General features: G+C 34.6%; 1 protein-coding gene across 2 annotated transcripts in view; it reads right to left on the bottom strand.

Moving 5' to 3' along the window:
- Window positions 1-16441: 16441 nt before the first annotated feature.
- LOC128263665 (uncharacterized) overlaps window positions 16442-19604 on the bottom strand; it is a 72872-nt gene continuing 69709 nt past the window's right edge. The window contains exons 1-4 of one of the 2 annotated variants that reach the window (XM_052998739.1): window positions 17440-17627; window positions 17117-17261; window positions 16936-17050; window positions 16442-16879 (exon numbers count right to left, since the gene is read on the bottom strand). In XM_052998739.1, coding sequence (XP_052854699.1) covers window positions 16533-16879; window positions 16936-17050; window positions 17117-17261; window positions 17440-17501 — 669 coding nt within the window. In that variant the 5' untranslated portion in view covers window positions 17502-17627 and the 3' untranslated portion in view covers window positions 16442-16532. Of the gene's footprint in view, window positions 16880-16935; window positions 17051-17116; window positions 17737-19604 lie in introns of those variants that run through there. The other variant, XM_052998737.1, reaches the window with a different exon arrangement.

Genomic DNA, 19604 nt, shown 5'->3' with positions numbered 1-19604 from the left:
GAGACTGAAACGCCCATTAATACAAACAGATTTAAAATTTTGGAAGACGCTACTGACGAAGAGGTTGACGAAGCTACCGAAGCTGAGAAGAAGAAACCGAAGCCCCCCCCAATATACACCCGGGAGAAAAGCTGCAATGCACTTGTTAACAAAATAATTGAGCTTATTGGAAAAGATAACTTCCATATAATTCCCCTTGTGAAGGGCAGCATACACGAAACAAAAGTTCAAACGAAGAACGAAGACAATTACCGAGTGTTGTCTAAATATCTTAATGACAAGAAAAAGAACTTCTACACGTACCAACTTAAAAGCAGCAAGGGTCTGCAAGTTGTACTTAAAGGAATTGAATCCGATGTAACACCTGAAGAAGTAAAAAATGCACTACAAGACAAAGGATAGGAAACCGCAACCACTCTTCAAGATAGAGCTCGAACCGGAAACTAAGCCCCTTAATAGAAACAAAGTGCACCCCATATACAAACTTCAGTTCCTTCTCCACCGTAGAATCACAGTAGAGCAACCACATAAGCGCAATGGGCCGGTACAATGTACGAACTGCCAAGAATATGGCCATACAAAGTCATACTGCACACTACGCCCAGTGTGTGTAGTTTGTGGAGACCTTCATGACTCAGCACTCTGCCCAGCGAGCAAAAACGACTCCAATGTAAAAAAGTGCGGCAACTGTGGCGGCAATCATACAGCCAACTACAGAGGTTGCCCAATATACAAGGAGCTAAAAAGTCGCATCCATCAACGAGGAACCACTGCCCGCTCCCACAACGCACAGCTCACAGCATCAAAATCAAACCCTGAAGTCTTTTTTTCGACTGCACTCAGCTCCTCACTAGGACCCGTAACCCTCAACAAAAATGTGACATTTGCAAGCGCTCTAAAATTAGGACTGGCTCCTCCTGTATCTAAAACTTCATTTCCACAAGCAGCATGTCTAGAACACAACATGACTCAACAACGTCAACCAACGGAGCAGACACAAAGCAACTTTGAAGCAATGATAGTTAGCCTGCAACAAAGTCTAATGGAGTTTATGTCGTTTATGCGCACAACTATGCAAGATTTAATGCGAAACCAAATCTTCTGATTCAAATGCTGGTCTCACAACAACCAAAATAATTACGTCCCTACGAATTTCTACGTGGAACGCTACTTTCACAAACAGATACAATTTTCAAATAAGAGGCTACTCATTCTATGGAACAAATCATCCGGACGGTAAAGCACATGGTGGGACTGGCATTCTAATCAGAAGTCGTATTAAGCACCACTATTATAACAAAACTGCTAAAAACTATCTACAGGCCACATCTATAAGCATACAACTGATTACCGGCAACCAACTAACTCTAGCCGCCGTATACTGCCCCCCTCGTTTCAATATAACCGAATATGAGTTTTTGCAGTTCTTCAACACATTAGGTGACCATTTTATAGCAGCAGGAGACTACAATGCCAAACACACACACTGGGGATCTCGCCTCGTGACTCCAAAAGGGAAGCAGCTTTACAATGCAATCATAAAATCCAACAACAAGCTTGACTATGTCTCTTCTGGTAGACCAACATACTGGCCGACAGACCCAAAGAAACTACCCGATCTTATTGACTTAGCGATAACCAAAAATATTCCCAAAAATCTTATAAGCGCCGAATGCCTTTCGGATCTTTCATCTGATCACTCGCCGGTCTTATTTCATCTTCTCCAACAACCAGGAACATTAGAACACCAGTTTAACCTGACCTCACAAAAAACCAACTGGCTCAAGTTTCGAAAATATATTAGCTAACATATTGAGCTATGTCCTCGCCTCAACGACGAAGCTGACATAGACAGCTTTGTAACTACACTGGAGTCCGTACTCGTCACTGCGGCTCGAGTTTCCACACCCCAAACCTCAAATATTCAATGCAAGCAAAAGAAGAGAAATCTACAAATCGAACAGCTTGTCCTAGAAAAACGGCGCTTACGTCGGGAGTGGCAATTCTATAGATCGCCATCTGCTAGGCAGAACTTAAAATACGCCTCACGGCTACTAACTAAAGCTCTAAAACAAGAAGAATCATATTCCCAGCGCCGTTATATAGAGCAACTGTCATCAACTTGCTCAAAACACTCACTATGGAGAGCCCACCCATCTCTTAGCTCACCGAAAGAAACCGTGATGCCTATTAGAAACCCCTCAGGCGGCTGGGCGCGCAGCGATAAAGAAAGAGCCAGCACATTCGCCGACCACCTTAAAAATGTCTTTCAACCAAATCCTGCCACCAATGCATTCACTCTGCCGACTTTTGCATATGACACCCAGCTTCACCATAAGCCAATCGAGTTTCGCCCATTGGAAATCGTTAGCATCATCATCCAGGCTGCGACCTCATTACCCCTAAAATGATCACGGAGTTTCCATATTGTGCCGTTCGTACCATTACACATCTCTTCAATGCCATCTCTAAACATGGCCACTTTCCAAAAAGATGGAAAAAGTCAATTATTATAATGATTTCGAAGCCAGGAAAAGACCCCACATCCCACATACAGACCTATAAGCCTACTATCATGCTTATCTAAACTCTTTGAAAAATGCATATTGACTCGTATAAACACATATCTACGAATCCAGAATGGAATTCCATCACACCAATTCGGATTTCGAGAAAAACACGGAACGATTGAGCAGGTCAACCGAATAACATCAGAAATTCGAAACGCGTTCGAAAAACGTGAGTACTGCACCGCCATATTTCTGGACGTCTCTCAAGCGTTTGATAGAGTTTGGCTAGAAGGCCTAATGTACAAGATCAAGACAATGCTTCCCAGCAACACTCACAAACTTTTAGAGTCTTATCTACACGACAGAAAATTTGCTGTGAGATGTAACACTGCCATATCTGACGATTTTTCTATTTTGGCTGGAGTTTCCCAAGGTAGCGTGCTCGGGCCAACATTATATGTCCTCTACACAGCAGACATCCCGACAAGCAGTCGACTGACAACATCTACTTTTGCTGATGATACAGCTATACTCAGCTGTTCAAAATGTCCAATACAAGCAACTGCACAACTAGCTCTTCACTTGGCCGACGTTGAAAAATGGCGATTGGCGAATTAAAGTAAATGAACAAAAATGCAAGCACGTTACTTTCACCCTGAATAGGCAAAACTGCCCACCCCTCACATTATATGGGGGTATGCTAGCAATAGCAACATCGACATAATCCAGAGGGCTCAATCAAAAATCCTGAGAACGATCACCGGGGCAACGTGGTACGTTCGCAACGAATACATACATCGTGACTTGAACATCCCACCAGTCAAAGCAGTTATCGCAGAACAAAAGGATAAGTACCTCACCAAGCTATCTTTGCACCCCAACCACCTTGCAAGAGGTCTAACAAGGTTGTGCAACCAATCCCGTCTTCGTCGCAATGACTTACCTACCCAGCGACCAACTTGACGGACGCGCAACCAAAATTACAGTCCACTGTTAGTTAATGTTTAACTTTTTGGATTCGAAAACTTATTGTTAGTCTCAAAGCTAAGAGAAGATTCAATAAATAAAGCAAAGTTAATAAAAAAAAACAAAAAAAAGAGAGTTGATTGTAGTTCCATCTCAAATGGAGACTGAGATTATTCAGATTGCTCAAAAGCAAGGTCATTTTGCGGCAAAGAAAACACAGGTGATGGTGCAGAAATCCTATTTCATTCCAAAGTTGAGGGATAAAAAGCTAAAGTTGTAGGCAGCTGTGTGAAGTGCATCTTGGTTAACGCAAAATCCGGAAAACAAGAAGGATATCTAAATCCTATCGATAAGGGGGACAAACCTTTAGTCACTTATCACGTAAATCACGTAGGGCCGATGGAGATCACCAAGAAAAAATGTAATTATATCTTAGTAGTTGTCGATGCATTTTCGAAATACGTTTGGTTGTATCCGACGCGTAGTTCTGGTGTCGATGAGGTGCTAAACTGTTTAGACAGGCAGGCTATAATATTTGAAAACCCCTTCAGGATCGTGTCAGATCGGGGTGCAGCTTTCACATCGCTCTTATTTAATGAATACTGCGACAAAGAGAGGATCCAGCATTTATTGATCGCTACAGGTGTACCTCGAGGTAACGGGCAGGTTGAGAGAATGCATAAGATCGTGTTGCAATGTTGTCAAAGATGAGCCTAGAAAATCCAGGAAGTTGGTACAAACACGTGGGTAGAGGGCAGCAGCTAATAAACAATATCTATACAAAGTCAATGACTTAGTTGCGATTAAGCGTACACAGTATGGGGTGGGTTTAAAGTTGAAAGGAAAGTATCTTGGTCCCTATAAGGTCGTCAAAGTTCACAAGCATGGCAGGTATGATGTGGAGAAAGTGAAAGATAGCGAAGGACCTTTGAAAACTTCCACAGTATCTAAGTTTATGAAGGAGTTCGGGACGAACACCACGTCAGGAGGTCCGAATGTAGGAATCAGAAACAAACCAGAAGAGCAAGAAGAAGAAGAAATATACGGAGTGGACGTCGGTTCTGACAACACAGACAAAGATCGCTAATGTATGCGTGAGGGTAACAGATCAGGAACGAGAAGCTCTAATAAAGTCACTCGATGCCGAAATCTTAAGCAAAGCAGTCCACAGAGGCACACTCCACTTTGTAAATTCATTAAAGTTTAAAATAACACACAACACTCAGTTTGTTAATTAATCAAATATAATAATACTAAATAAATCATCAAAATAGTTTTTTACGTCGTCCTGGAAGTAATTCGTACTAACGGAACTCCCGGGGCCATATATACATATTTTTTAATATTTATTATTTATCCCGGTGCGGCGGTCGGTCGGAGTTTCTTCAAAAAAGTGGAACTTGCAATGCTTAAAGCCTGGACTCACAGTGATATTATAAAAATAAAATAAATTTAAATATATATATATATAATTAAATATTCGTACTATAAGTTTTACATAAAAAAAAACTTTATTTAATTTTATTTATCAACTAGTACAATTATTATTTGGAAGAACACGTCTTAATTGTTTTAGGTCTCAAACTGAACTCGCTTCTTAACTTAAACTTCTTTGACGATCATATTTCGGCTTTGAGCTTTAGAGCTTTCTATGAGTGGTGTTGGCGTTAATTGAGTGAGTTTTCTAATTGCCCTTTGGATTGTTGATTGATAATGCACCAGCCACTCAATCCGATTGTTTAGTCTAAGGCTTGGGTACATTTGCAATTAGATATTGGCTGATTGGGGTACTAAGGGTGTATGTGTGTGTAGGCGTGTGGACATGTGCATAAGAGTTATATGGGATTATGGATATGTCACTCCCCCATTATTTAAATTTGGCCTGTCCTCAGGTTGAAAGGGTTGGATATAACATTATATTTTCTTCTATCTTAACTGAGTTTGGTAGGTCGTTTACAATTTCTGTTCTTTTTGGTGTTTCTTCCGTTGGTTTTACAGATTTTACAATTAATTTTCTTGGTGTGTTCTTAAACTTATAGAATAGATACAATAATATGCTTATGATTGTAATTACAAAAGTAGATGCTGTTATTATTTGAAATACATTATTATATTTTGTATGTGCTTTATAATTTCTTTTGTTTGGATATATGACAGCGGTTCTAATTTTGTTACCTTATTGTTTATATAAATGCTTTGTGTATATTCTAAATTATTATTTGAAAGTATGAGTTCATCGAGCTGTACTGAACAATTAAGAATTTTAATAAAATTATTACCAAATATAGAAATTTCTTTATTAATGCAATTTTGATTTAAAATTGTTTTAGGGATATTCCATGTCAAAAAAATATTTGGTTCAACATAATTAATTTGGAAATTTTTATGTGTTTTGATATATTTACAGCTTGTGAATTCTTGTTTGATTTATCCATTTATACATTCATCGAATACTTCGTTTCCTGTTTCTTTATTAAATACTTTTTCTTCATGAAGGTAATACTTATCAAATATATTTTCTATTTGAATGGTATTATTATCATCTGGATACGGAATTATTTCAAAAATTGGTGCTTTTATGATTTCTGTAGCCAAGTGTAAGTTTTAATTTTCAACAATTTCTCAGAACTTATTCTTGTTAAATCATCATGTTTTAATAATTTTGGATTAAATATACCAAGTCTCGTCAACTGCATTCCCAACTCAATATCCTCTATGTATTTCGTAAAATGTTGTAAGTTAAATATTAAAACACTAGCTTGTTGTTCCCTTTCATCATCTTCTCTTAACTTATTAATAACTTCAATGCCATTATTTATTACATCAATAATCATATTTAAATCTGTGTTTTGTATATTTTTTTTCTGATAGGTTATTTATTTTCTGCTCTAACTCTTCCTTATCATCTTGATCTAATGTTCCGAATAAATATTTGTAAGTTGTGCCAATAATATTAAATAATCCTCGTTTGATACGTTTGGCTAGTTTAATTAAATTTATTTCTCTTTTGAGTTTTTCAGCTAAATAACGAATTTCTAAAATGTCATTAATTTCATTTGCTTCTTTTAAAAGACTTTCAAATATTTGTTCAGTTTTGGTTATGTTAATGCCTTAATAATGATATTCAAAATTGGTTGGAATACCTATTGACTCGGTTTTGAATACAAGGTATCCATTTTGGGCTTTAATCGGATTTATCTCAATGTTTTGTCCCACTGCCTTTTTAGTTATAGTCAATAAAATTATTGACAGAGTGATAATCTTAAGCAGATTGTTGTGCTCTTTGGTTTCCTTCTGCTTCCCTGGAATTATCGTATTTACTTTTATTAATTTTTTTTTTCTTTTTAAACTTTGATTTATAATGAGTTATCTTACTAATAGAGGTATAGTTTCTTCAAAATGTTTATCGTCTATTTTCTTCAGACTTCCTTTTTTTTAAATGGGTTTGTAGTTTTCGACTTTACTAATGGTGATTGTCTAAATCTTGTGTCTATTTCAAAATCATGTCGTTTCTCATTTAGCCTGTCAATCTTTTTCGTTTTTCTTTCTTGTGTAATATATTTGGGACTTCCTGCATACATGAATATGTCAGCTGGTATTCTATTCGTCGCATTATGTTTAGTTTTGTGATTATAAATGTAAAGAATTAATTCGAACTTAGTATACTTGTTTTCTATGTCTGTTTCCTTTCTATATCAGATATACCGTTTTTGCTCGTAGTTACTTGAATTTGTACTCCTTCTGAAATTAACCAATTGTGTAAGGCTACACCCATAAATGCTTTATGTCTTTTTAATATTTTTTCTTTGAATTCTGCATAAGTGAGGATATCTTCTAACTTTTTGATGCATCTTACTACTTTTGTTAAATAATTTGGATTGACTATTTCTAGATATGCTTGTTGGAATATGAGAAAATCTGAATCATCATGAAAGTACAATGCACTTTTTTTTGTGCACAAATATTCCTTGATGATATCTTTTGCGAAGGTGTTTGACATGTTTATGTAAGTTATTTTGATTTTTAGCTTATGAAAAAAATGTTGTATATCTCTAATTTCTTCATTTCCCTTAATAAATTCGATCTCTCGAGAATAATAGTTGATTGGTCTTTCTGTTATTGCAATGTTATTCTGATTATCTTCATTTGCGCTATGCACCGTTGCATCTATGCTATTTGCAGTTTCTCCTAATAAATTTTCTTCGGGGATGTCTTCGAACACATTTTCTTCTATTTTAACCTTGATAGTGCTTCGGCAACATAATTTTCTTTTCCTGGTAAATTTTTTATCTGATAATCGAATTCATTTAATTTAATCTTCCATCTTTGTAGTTATTTGGTTCCTTGGTTCTTTCTTTTTCTATTGTTGAATAATTAATTTCATGTTCATTTAATGTTCGGCTAGCATAACATATTGGTTTATGGTTTTGTGATAGAACTGCTCCTATAGCTATGTTGCTAGCATCTGTAGTTACAGAAAATGTTTTATCAAAGTCGGGATGAATTAATATGTGGTCAGAGGTGATTAAAATTTTCATTTTTTCAAATGCATCAATGTATGATTTTTCTTTAGTGTTTATTGTGGCACCTTTTTTCAATTTCATGGTCATGGGTTTAACTACGTTTGCAAAGTTTGCTATAAATTTCCTATAGAATCCACATAGTCCTAAAAATGATTTTATTTCTTTTGGCGTTTTTGGTAAATTTTTAATTGCACTAATCTTTTTGGGATTTGGTTTTATGCCTGTTGTGGTAACTACATGAACTAGAAATTCTGTTTCTTTTCTCATAAATTCGCATTTATCTAGTTGTAATTTTAAATTTGCATCTCGAAGTCTTCCAAATACTTTTCTCAATGATAAAATATGTTCTTCCAATTAAGTGGAAAAAATTATTATATCATTTAAGTAAACTAAACAATCTCTTCAAGTTAAGTCTTCTAGTAAATTGTTCACACATCTTTGGAAGGTGGCGGGCGCGTTTTTAAGTCCGAATGGCATACGTGTATATTTGGATTGTTGATTGATAATGCACCAGCCACTCAATCCGATTGTTTAGTCTAAGGCTTGGGTACATTTGCAATTAGATATTGGCTGATTGGGGTACTAAGGGTGTATGTGTGTGTAGGCGTGTGGACATGTGCATAAGAGTTATATGGGATTATGGATATGTCACTCCCCCATTCTTTAAATTTGGCCTGTCCTCAGGTTGAAAGGGTTGGATATAACATTATATTTTCTTCTATCTTAACTGAGTTTGGTAGGTCGTTTACAATTTCTGTACTTTTTGGTGTTTCTTCCGTTGGTTTTACAGATTTTACAATTAATTTTCTTGGTGTGTTCTTAAACTTATAGAATAGATACAATAATATGCTTATGATTGTAATTACAAAAGTAGATGCTGTTATTATTTGAAATACATTATTATATTTTGTATGTGCTTTTATAATTTCTTTTGTTTGGATATATGACAGCGGTTCTAATTTTGTTACCTTATTGTTTATATAAATGCTTTGTGTATATTCTAAATTATTATTTGAAAGTATGAGTTCATCGAGCTGTACTGAACAATTAAGAATTTTAATAAAATTATTACCAAATATAAAATTTCTTTATTAATGCAATTTTGATTTAAAATTGTTTTAGGGATATTCCATGTCAAAAAAATATTTGGTTCAACATAATTAATTTGGAAATTTTTATGTGTTTTGATATATTTACAGCTTGTGAATTCTTGTTTGATTTATCCATTTATACATTCATCGAATACTTCGTTTCCTGTTTCTTTATTAAATACTTTTTCTTCATGAAGGTAATACTTATCAAATATATTTTCTATTTGAATGGTATTATTATCATCTGGATACGGAATTATTTCAAAAATTGGTGCTTTTATGATTTCTGTAGCCAAGTGTAAGTTTTAATTTTCAACAATTTCTCAGAACTTATTCTTGTTACATCATCATGTTTTAATAATTTTGGATTAAATATACCAAGTCTCGTCAACTGCATTCCCAACTCAATATCCTCTATGTATTTCGTAAAATGTTGTAAGTTAAATATTAAAACACTAGCTTGCTGTTCCCTTTCATCATCTTCTCTTAACTTATTAATAACTTCAATGCCATTATTTATTACATCAATAATCTTATTTAAATCTGTGTTTTGTATATTTTTTTTCTGATAGGTTATTTATTTTCTGCTCTAACTCTTCCTTATCATCTTGATCTAATGTTCCGAATAAATATTTGTAAGTTGTGCCAATAATATTAAATAATCCTCGTTTGATACGTTTGGCTAGTTTAATTAAATTTATTTCTCTTTTGAGTTTTTCAGCTAAATAACGAATTTCTAAAATGTCATTAATTTCATTTGCTTCTTTTAAAAGACTTTCAAATATTTGTTCAGTTTTGGTTATGTTAATGCCTTAATAATGATATTCAAAATTGGTTGGAATATCTATTGACTCGGTTTTGAATACAAGGTATCCATTTTGGGCTTAATCGGATTTATCTCAATGTTTTGTCCCACTGCCTTTTTAGTTATAGTCAAGAAAATTATTGACAGAGTGATAATCTTAAGCAGATTGTTGTGCTCTTTGGTTTCCTTCTGCTTCCCTGGAATTATCGTATTTACTTTTATTAATTTTTTTTTTCTTTTTAAACTTTGATTTATAATGAGTTATCTTACTAATAGAGGTATAGTTTCTTCAAAATGTTTATCGTCTATTTTCTTCAGACTTCCTTTTTTTTAAATGGGTTTGTAGTTTTCGACTTTACTAATGGTGATTGTCTAAATCTTGTGTCTATTTCAAAATCATGTCGTTTCTCATTTAGCCTGTCAATCTTTTTCGTTTTTCTTTCTTGTGTAATATATTTGGGACTTCCTGCATACATGAATATGTCAGCTGGTATTCTATTCGTCGCATTATGTTTAGTTTTGTGATTATAAATGTAAAGAATTAATTCGAACTTAGTATACTTGTTTTCTATGTCTGTTTCCTTTCTATATCAGATATACCGTTTTTGCTCGTAGTTACTTGAATTTGTACTCCTTCTGAAATTAACCAATTGTGTAAGGCTACACCCATAAATGCTTTATGTCTTTTTAATATTTTTTCTTTGAATTCTGCATAAGTGAGGATATCTTCTAACTTTTTGATGCATCTTACTACTTTTGTTAAATAATTTGGATTGACTATTTCTAGATATGCTTGTTGGAATATGAGAAAATCTGAATCATCATGAAAGTACAATGCACTTTTTTTTGTGCACAAATATTCCTTGATGATATCTTTTGCGAAGGTGTTTGACATGTTTATGTAAGTTATTTTGATTTTTAGCTTATGAAAAAAATGTTGTATATCTCTAATTTCTTCATTTCCCTTAATAAATTCGATCTCTCGAGAATAATAGTTGATTGGTCTTTCTGTTATTGCAATGTTATTCTGATTATCTTCATTTGCGCTATGCACCGTTGCATCTATGCTATTTGCAGTTTCTCCTAATAAATTTTCTTCGGGGATGTCTTCGAACACATTTTCTTCTATTTTAACCTTGATAGTGCTTCGGCAACATAATTTTCTTTTCCTGGTAAATTTTTTATCTGATAATCGAATTCATTTAATTTAATCTTCCATCTTTGTAGTTATTTGGTTCCTTGGTTCTTTCTTTTTCTATTGTTGAATAATTAATTTCATGTTCATTTAATGTTCGGCTAGCATAACATATTGGTTTATGGTTTTGTGATAGAACTGCTCCTATAGCTATGTTGCTAGCATCTGTAGTTACAGAAAATGTTTTATCAAAGTCGGGATGAATTAATATGTGGTCAGAGGTGATTAAAATTTTCATTTTTTCAAATGCATCAATGTATGATTTTTCTTTAGTGTTTATTGTGGCACCTTTTTTCAATTTCATGGTCATGGGTTTAACTACGTTTGCAAAGTTTGCTATAAATTTCCTATAGAATCCACATAGTCCTAAAAATGATTTTATTTCTTTTGGCGTTTTTGGTAAATTTTTAATTGCACTAATCTTTTTGGGATTTGGTTTTATGCCTGTTGTGGTAACTACATGAACTAGAAATTCTGTTTCTTTTCTCATAAATTCGCATTTATCTAGTTGTAATTTTAAATTTGCATCTCGAAGTCTTCCAAATACTTTTCTCAATGATAAAATATGTTCTTCCAATTAAGTGGAAAAAATTATTATATCATTTAAGTAAACTAAACAATCTCTTCAAGTTAAGTCTTCTAGTAAATTGTTCACACATCTTTGGAAGGTGGCGGGCGCGTTTTTAAGTCCGAATGGCATACGTGTATATTCGTAATGACCATTATTTGTGGAGAATGCTGTTTTGGCAATTGATTCAGAGTCCATTTGAATTTGATGGAATCCTTTAGCTAAATTAATTGTAGTGAAATATTGAAATCTTCCCAATTTATCTTATATTTCAACCAATCTGGGTATTGGGAATATGTCATTAATTATTATTTCATTTAAACTTCTGTAGTCTATTACTACTCTGAACTTTGGTTTCCCTGAAGCGTCAGCTTTCTTAGGAACCATCCAGAAGGGTGAACAGTAAGGAGATTTCGATTTACGAATTATTCCCTGATCTATCATTTCGTTCATTTGTTTATTGACTTCATCATTGAATGATTGAGGGTACTTATAGGGTTTCTTATAAATAGGGTCCTCATGTTTGGTTTGGATAGAATGTTTGATCGTACTTGTGAAAGTCAGATTTTCACCTTCTTTGCACTGAATGTCATTATATTCAAATAAGACTTTTTTCAAACATTCTTTTTCCTCTTCGTTTAAATGCTCTAATCTAAATTCATTGCATTCCCGAAGTTCGTTTTCAATGGCGAAAGTAAAAGATTGATCCTCAGATTAGGGTGGATTGAGGCATTTTACTGCGGTCTCATCCTCTTCAATCTTTTCCTTCTTTGCTGATTTGAGATTAAGGCGTTTTACGGCGGTCTTATCCTTTCCACCTTTCTTTTCTGATGATATAGGATTAAGGCAGTTTATTGCGGTCTTATCCTTTTTATCATCGTCACCATACATGACTGTTAATTTATCTTTCACCTAAAGTTATTGTTCCATCATCAAAATTAATCTTAGCTTTACAACCTTTAAGATAATCCCTTCCCATTAGAACATCATAATTGTCTGAAAATTTATGTAAATAGAATTTCTGTTCTACTGGGCAAATTTTACTTGGTTTTATCATAACGCTTTTATTTAATTCCATCGATCCGTTTATAGTATAAACTTTTAAATTTTCATCGTTGACTTCGAGGTTTTAGAATTTTACCCTTTATGATTACTCTAACATAAGGGTAGTATTTTCGGGCTCCGAGGCTGTTTGCTGAAAATTTACATCCATTCTAATTTGTGTACTCTCACTTTCTCTTTGTCTTTTTATCGGAGCATTTGGAGAATGGTTTGATGTTGAAGCTTGGTAATTTAATGAATTTTGGGCTCTACCTTGGGCTAGAGAATTTCTAAACTCTTGTTGAATGCGATTTTGGTTTGACGAAGACTAAGCATTTGTTGAATTTGAATTTGAATTTGTATTTGAATTTGAATTTGAATTTGAATTGAATTTGAATTTGAATTTGAATTGGTAAATTGGAGCTGTGTTTTTGATAGTAGTAATTTTGGTGAGAATTTCCGGAATTCCTACGACTATCATGACGCACAGGTATATAGCTTTCAAAAGGATCCGCATCCCAATGTCCTAACACCATTGCTGTTTCTTTCAAATTATTAATGGTGGAAATATCCCTTTTTGATAAAGCATTATATAATCTGTCGGGAAGTTTCCTTTCTATGCAATTTCTAATAATTTTATTCAAAGCTGCAGTGTAAATTGTTTTGTCTGTGGGGTCTGTTTCTAATTCTAACTTATTAATTATATTTGCAGGTTTTTTCTTTAGTTTGTCTACGAACTTACTGATGCTTCATTTGTAGGTCGTCTGATGGATGATAGCTACGAGGTCTTTAAAGGTCTGTGATCCTTGAATGCTCGGATTAGGGCTGCTTTTGTGGACAACCAATTCACATTTTTTTCTTCTGAAATAACGGCTTTGGCGGTGTCCACGAAGGTCCGTTCGATGGCTCCATAAATTATGTGAACTTGTCGGGCATCCTGAGATGGATATAGCTGTAGTAGGTATTCGACCACCTAGGTCGGCGGGATTGCCATCAAAGTAGGGCAACTCTTTAATTTGACCAATTAGTTGTTTCAAATGGATCTCCGATAATTGGATTGGGTTTGCCATTCTGGTTTTTGTTAAAGTTTCAATATTTCACTTTAAATTATTTATTTAAGCGATATTGACCGAATTGGATTTTTATGTTTTTATGAGGTTTTCAATATTTCACTTTAAATTTTAGTGGTATTGACCGAATTGGATTTTTTCACTGGTTTACGCGACGATTTGCACGTAGAGTCTTTTGCGGATTTCACTTGTGTTTTTAAACGATTTCTGATTTATTCGTACTGGTCAGGATATACTAGTTGTGTAGTATAATCCCTAAGACTAGTTTAAACCGACGTTTAACTTTTCACTTGAAATCCTACCGACTGCGCCAATTAAATATTCGTACTATAAGTTTTACATAAAAAAAAACTTTATTTAATTTTATTTATCAACTAGTACAATTATTATTTGGAAGAACACGTCCTAATTGTTTAAGGTCTCAAACTGAACTCGCTTCTTAACTTAAACTTATTTGACGATCATACCTCGGTTTTGAGCTTTAGAGCTTTCTATGAGTGGAGTTGGCGTTAGTTGAGTGAGTTTTCTAATTGCCCTTTGGATTGTTGATTGATAATGCACCAGCCACTCAATCCGATTGTTTAGTCTAAGGCTTGGGTACATTTGCAATTAGATATTGGCTGATTGGGGTACTAAGGGTGTATGTGTGTGTAGGCGTGTGGACATGTGCCTAAGAGTTATATGGGATTATGGATATGTCACTATATATAATATATATTTGTTTATTGTGCGGATGAACGAAATTAAATTGAAATTGGCGCGGTTTTAAAGTCGGAGGTACCATTTTTACATAAAAAATAAGCCTATTATTGCCTGTAAAAATACTAAAAAAAACTTAACAAAACTTTAGTTTATCCGCAAGTATTTACTGTTTAAAGGATGTGTGAAAATTTTTTAGATCTGATTATTACTTTTTTCACGTTACGCACCGACTTAAAAAACGTAGTTTTGAGAAAACGCGTCTAAAATTGATTACATACCGCAAACTTGCCTTGATCACGATTACGCTATCGACAGGAAATTTTCACTGGATATTCCTAAGATGTAGTATTTTATATAAAATATTATCAGAAAACATTTTTTTTTGCAAACCATCCCTTAATGACTTAAGTAGGAAACAAACCTTAGTCGATTATACGACTAACATTTTGAAAAGAATAACTGATGAAGTTAGCTTAAACTTTAAAGGAATGAATAAATAATTGAGAACATGAAGGCTGTATTGCAAGAATCTTATTATGTGAACAAGGGGCCTGTTGACTTCTTCATAATAACAAAACAACTAAGTAACATTATCAATAATAATTAATAATAACATATTAAGACAAAGATAGTTAAAAAGTTCAATTTCAAAAATAAATTACAATTCGTCTGGGAATTTAGTTTTGCCAGTGAAAATAAAAGGTACAGAATTAAAAGAGGTTCTTTACTAACGGCTAGGGGATTATTTGTGCTTAAAAATTTAATAATCAATGCGAAAATACCTTTGTTTGGTAGACATGCTTCAGTGCATTATAGAATTATCCCAGTAGCAGTTAAATTGGATGAACGCATGATTACAGTAGATTCGCAGTACTAAGTCTACAATTTCAATATATATGCTTATCATCTAATGGCTTAATCGACTCTTAATAAGTGTCAAAGGTGGCAATAAAAAAAAGAGTTTGCGACGGTTGCTCATCACAGTATTCAGATAGAAGATCAAAGGACACTGTCCTTGTCATATATAGGTGAGATAAAAGAAATACCTAAAGTGGTTTGGAACCCGTAAGGTACAGCGATAATTAATCATACAATAGAGATTAAAAACTTATTGACTTAGGCACATCGATAATTAATCATACAATAGAGATTAAAAACTTATAAAAACCCAATAATTGATTTGAAAACACAAACCTTAAAATAACATCAATTAGATTTCCATTATCTTAGTGGTCATACATCGTTATTGTTGGCAATTTTAATTATAATAATTTTAGCTGTATATTTTATAATAAAAATAAATGTACGAAGGCAATCCATATGCTCAATATCTTATCTTATAAATACCTGTCCGACATAGTTTTGTGTAACGTAAATAAATATGAAATTGCAAAAAAATAAAGCCATAGAACTTCGGCCGTTGCAAAGGTGTTAAATTAATAAGTTAGCTGCATAATAAAATTAATCGAAAAATAAAGATAAAATAACAATGTATACCATTTATGTAACTAATAATCCATACACCTAATCTTGCCGGCCCTTGGCAGAATGTTCAGAAGACTAGAGTAAGCATCTTGGAACAAATTTTGGAGAAATAAAACAGGTTGGTTTTTGGAAATCCCTAACAATATATTTGAAAATAAGCGAGTGTTTAATTTTGGCCATCAAAAGTAATTGTTGGGCTCATAGTGCATTGTTAGTGTATAGCGACTTGTGACGACATTGACATCCCCCTATAATGTGTGCAATAACAAAAACAAATGTGCACTCCTGCTCAACGTTTTGCTTCTACGGTCTCCATAAAGGCTCACATTGTGCTGTTATATAAACCTCTCAAAACCAAAATTGTGCAGCTGTTCCAAATTAAAAATACAAGTTTTAGTTGGCTGAAGAAAAGCTTTATTTGCAAAGTTAAAAATAAATACAAATTAATTTGTTTTCTAGGATTAGAGAGATATACATTAGTGAGATATACATTTTTGATTAAATATAGATTCAATGCATTGAGTTTGTCTTTTTATATTTATAATGTATTTGTATACTTCGTATAAAGTAGCTCGATCAAAAAACAGATATGGCTACAGCAGATCCCAATATCCAAAGAATTAAAAATCCAGCAAAGTTAGACATTCCAAGCATGACAGGACCAATGTCTTCTTTTCTGCCGGACATTGTTTCCTCGACTTGTTGTTGTGTCTTCAGATTTAGGTTATCGGCTATTATACGGTATTCCCAGTATTTGTCGAGGCCAGACGAATGCCAGTTGTAGATGAGAGTATTGAATTGCTCAAGAAGTGGCCACAGTCTGGGAACAAAAGCGACCGTGTACTGGAAATATATGTCATCCTGCATGATAACTAACTGATCAATCGCTTGAGGCACCAAATAGTTCCCGATGGCAAAATGACCTAATGGACCAAAAAAAAAGTTGGTCCTCTCTGTGAAATGGTTTTTGATTTATTACCAAAGGGCAAACGCTCAACTGTAAATCCAATGCGCACTCGCTGCTCCTGGGCTAATTGAAGTAGCTGATCGTCGCTATAGATGTGAAAATTGTTTAACAAATCCTGATCCATTGGCTTGTAAAAAAAGGTACAACTCCAACAAGTTTTGCTTTGCTATTCGCCATGTATATACACACTTACCTCTTCAGACCCTCTGATAGCTGAGACCCAAGCCTCAGAGTTAGCTGCCCATTGTAATCGGTGCGATCGCAAACGATGGACTGAGTCGGCCGCCTCTTCCATACTTGGAATTGTCAATATACTGGCAAGGCCGCCGCTATATATGCTTGTAATGATTAAGTCATTAAGAAAGCAGGCAAAAAGAAGCACACGAACTGTAAGAGAACTAGCTTTGCTGCTTCCCGATTGAGATACGAAAAGCTTAAATGTCGTAGACAGTCCGAACTTTGTACAAATCCACCAGCCGTCTCTATCGCTTGCCGCTAGGTATAGTGCCTGCTCACCTCTTAAGCCTAAAACCAATCCTAAAGTTTCCATACATAGACATACCAGGACTGCAGCCCATAGAGCTTCTTGGAAAGGCTCCAAAGGAAGGTACCAACTAGCTTGTCGCAAAGGTGCTGGAACAAGACAAGTTATTCCCGAACGCACAAGATACATAGAGAGATCTAAATATGTGTAGACTTCAGACCAAGAGTACATTGCTCCAATGCATATATCCGCCTTTTGATTGATAACCATACCAAGAGCTCCATCTCCAGATATATTTGGATAAACATTGCCCCAATCGTCCGCGTCAGCTATAAATATAACAAAAATTAATTTAGTGCATTGGACAGACTTAAGAGACTGACATATAACTTTAAAGATATTGCGAAATATTAAAAAAAAATTATTTAATGACATTAACCTAAAAGAATAGACGTATACATTGGTCACAGAAATCTCTTCTCATTAAATTCAAATCAACTGGTTTTGTGATTTAAGCCAAAACGCAAATTTTTAGAGAAAGCTCATAATATAAGAAACCAAATTTCGGAGTTTATTTTATGAATGTATTAAAAACAATCCTATCCTATTCTTGTTATATAGGGGAGGTAGTTGTTTTCAAAGATTCCACAACAAATACGGCCGAGCTGGCACCAAGTGTCCCTAATTAGGTCACAAACGAGTGGCTAACATTGCGATTTTATGGATATCAGTAAGCCCACCTCCAGCAACAGCACAAAGAGGCAGGCGTAAAAAAAAAGAAAAAGAATGTAGCCTCATAACTTTTACTTACAACAGTAGCCTAAAACTGGTACATACTTTGATTGCAAGAAACCACATCTGAAACTCAAAGCATAAAGACTCTGTAAGACTATAGAAGCTCGAAAGTCTTCAAAGACTTAAGTCCATAAATGAATCCGATCAAAAAATCTATATGACACACTATGTATACTATGCACAAAAATTAAGTCTAAAATGGCTAAACTTTTAATAAAATATTTTATCCAGCAATTTTTTCTGCAGATCAAAAATGCAGATCAAATAAAACATACATCCAAAAATAATAAATTTAACTTTTTGTTTTATCCGTATTTATTTATCGAATCTTCTCTCTTAGAGAATAAAGCCTTTTTTCGTAATTTTATAGTATTTTTAATTAATTTATTACAATTAATTATTACAAAATGGTCAAACTATGGTTGGTCTCTTCGTCTCTTCGACGGAGTCGTGTCTGCTGTTATTCCAAATTAAAGTCACCGTAAGTCTATCAAGATGAGCATGAATCTTGACCTTATACTCTGCTTTCACCTTGTTGATTTTGTCTTTAACAGATTTTATATATATATTAGGTTGCCAAAAAAGTCTTGCGGTATTTTCGCTAGTTGGCGCTGAAAGCGCGCAGTTCTTGTTTTATTCGTCGCATCAGGTCATACTATATATATCATATATGATTGATTGTCTTTTCTTTTAAGTCGTTCGTGAGTTAACGCGTCGCAATCATGGAGCAAAATAAAGAGAAAATACGGCATATTTTACAGTACTACAACGATAAAAGCAAAAATGCATCTCAAGCCGCCAATAAAATTTGTGCAGTTTATGGACCCGATACAGTTTCCATTTCCACCGCACAACGATGGTTTCAACGTTTTCGGTCTTGTGTAGAGGTGGTTGAAGATGCGCCACTCTCCGGAAGGCATGTCGTCGTAAATTGCGATACAATCGCTGAATTAGTCGAAAGCGACCGCCATAGTAGCAGGCGTAGCATCGGTTAAGAGCTGGGCATGAGTCATCAAACCGTTATACACAATTTGAAAAAGCTTGGAGTCACTAAGAAGCTCGATATATGGGTGCCACACGAATTGACGCAAAAAACATCTTTGACCGTATCGACGCATGCGAATCGCTTCTAAATCGCAACAAAATCGACCTGTTTTTGAAGCGTATGGTGACTGGCGATGAAAAGTGGGTCACTTACGGAAACGTAAGGCGCAAAAAGCGGTGAAGCGGCCCAGACGGTGACCTAGCCTGGATTGACGGCCAGGAAGGTTCTTCTGTGTGTTTGGTGGGATTGGCAGGGAATAATCCACTATGAGCTGCTCCCCTACGGCCAAACGCTCAATTCGGACCTGTACTGCCAACAACTGGACCGCTTGAAGGCAGCAGTCATGGAGAAGAGGCC

Source organism: Drosophila gunungcola, unplaced genomic scaffold (assembly GCF_025200985.1).
Source record: "Drosophila gunungcola strain Sukarami unplaced genomic scaffold, Dgunungcola_SK_2 000010F, whole genome shotgun sequence".
In the NCBI taxonomy this organism is placed as follows: domain Eukaryota; kingdom Metazoa; phylum Arthropoda; class Insecta; order Diptera; family Drosophilidae; genus Drosophila; species Drosophila gunungcola.
The sequence above is the reverse complement of the archived record's forward strand: the minus strand, read 5'-3'. Positions and strand labels throughout refer to the sequence as shown.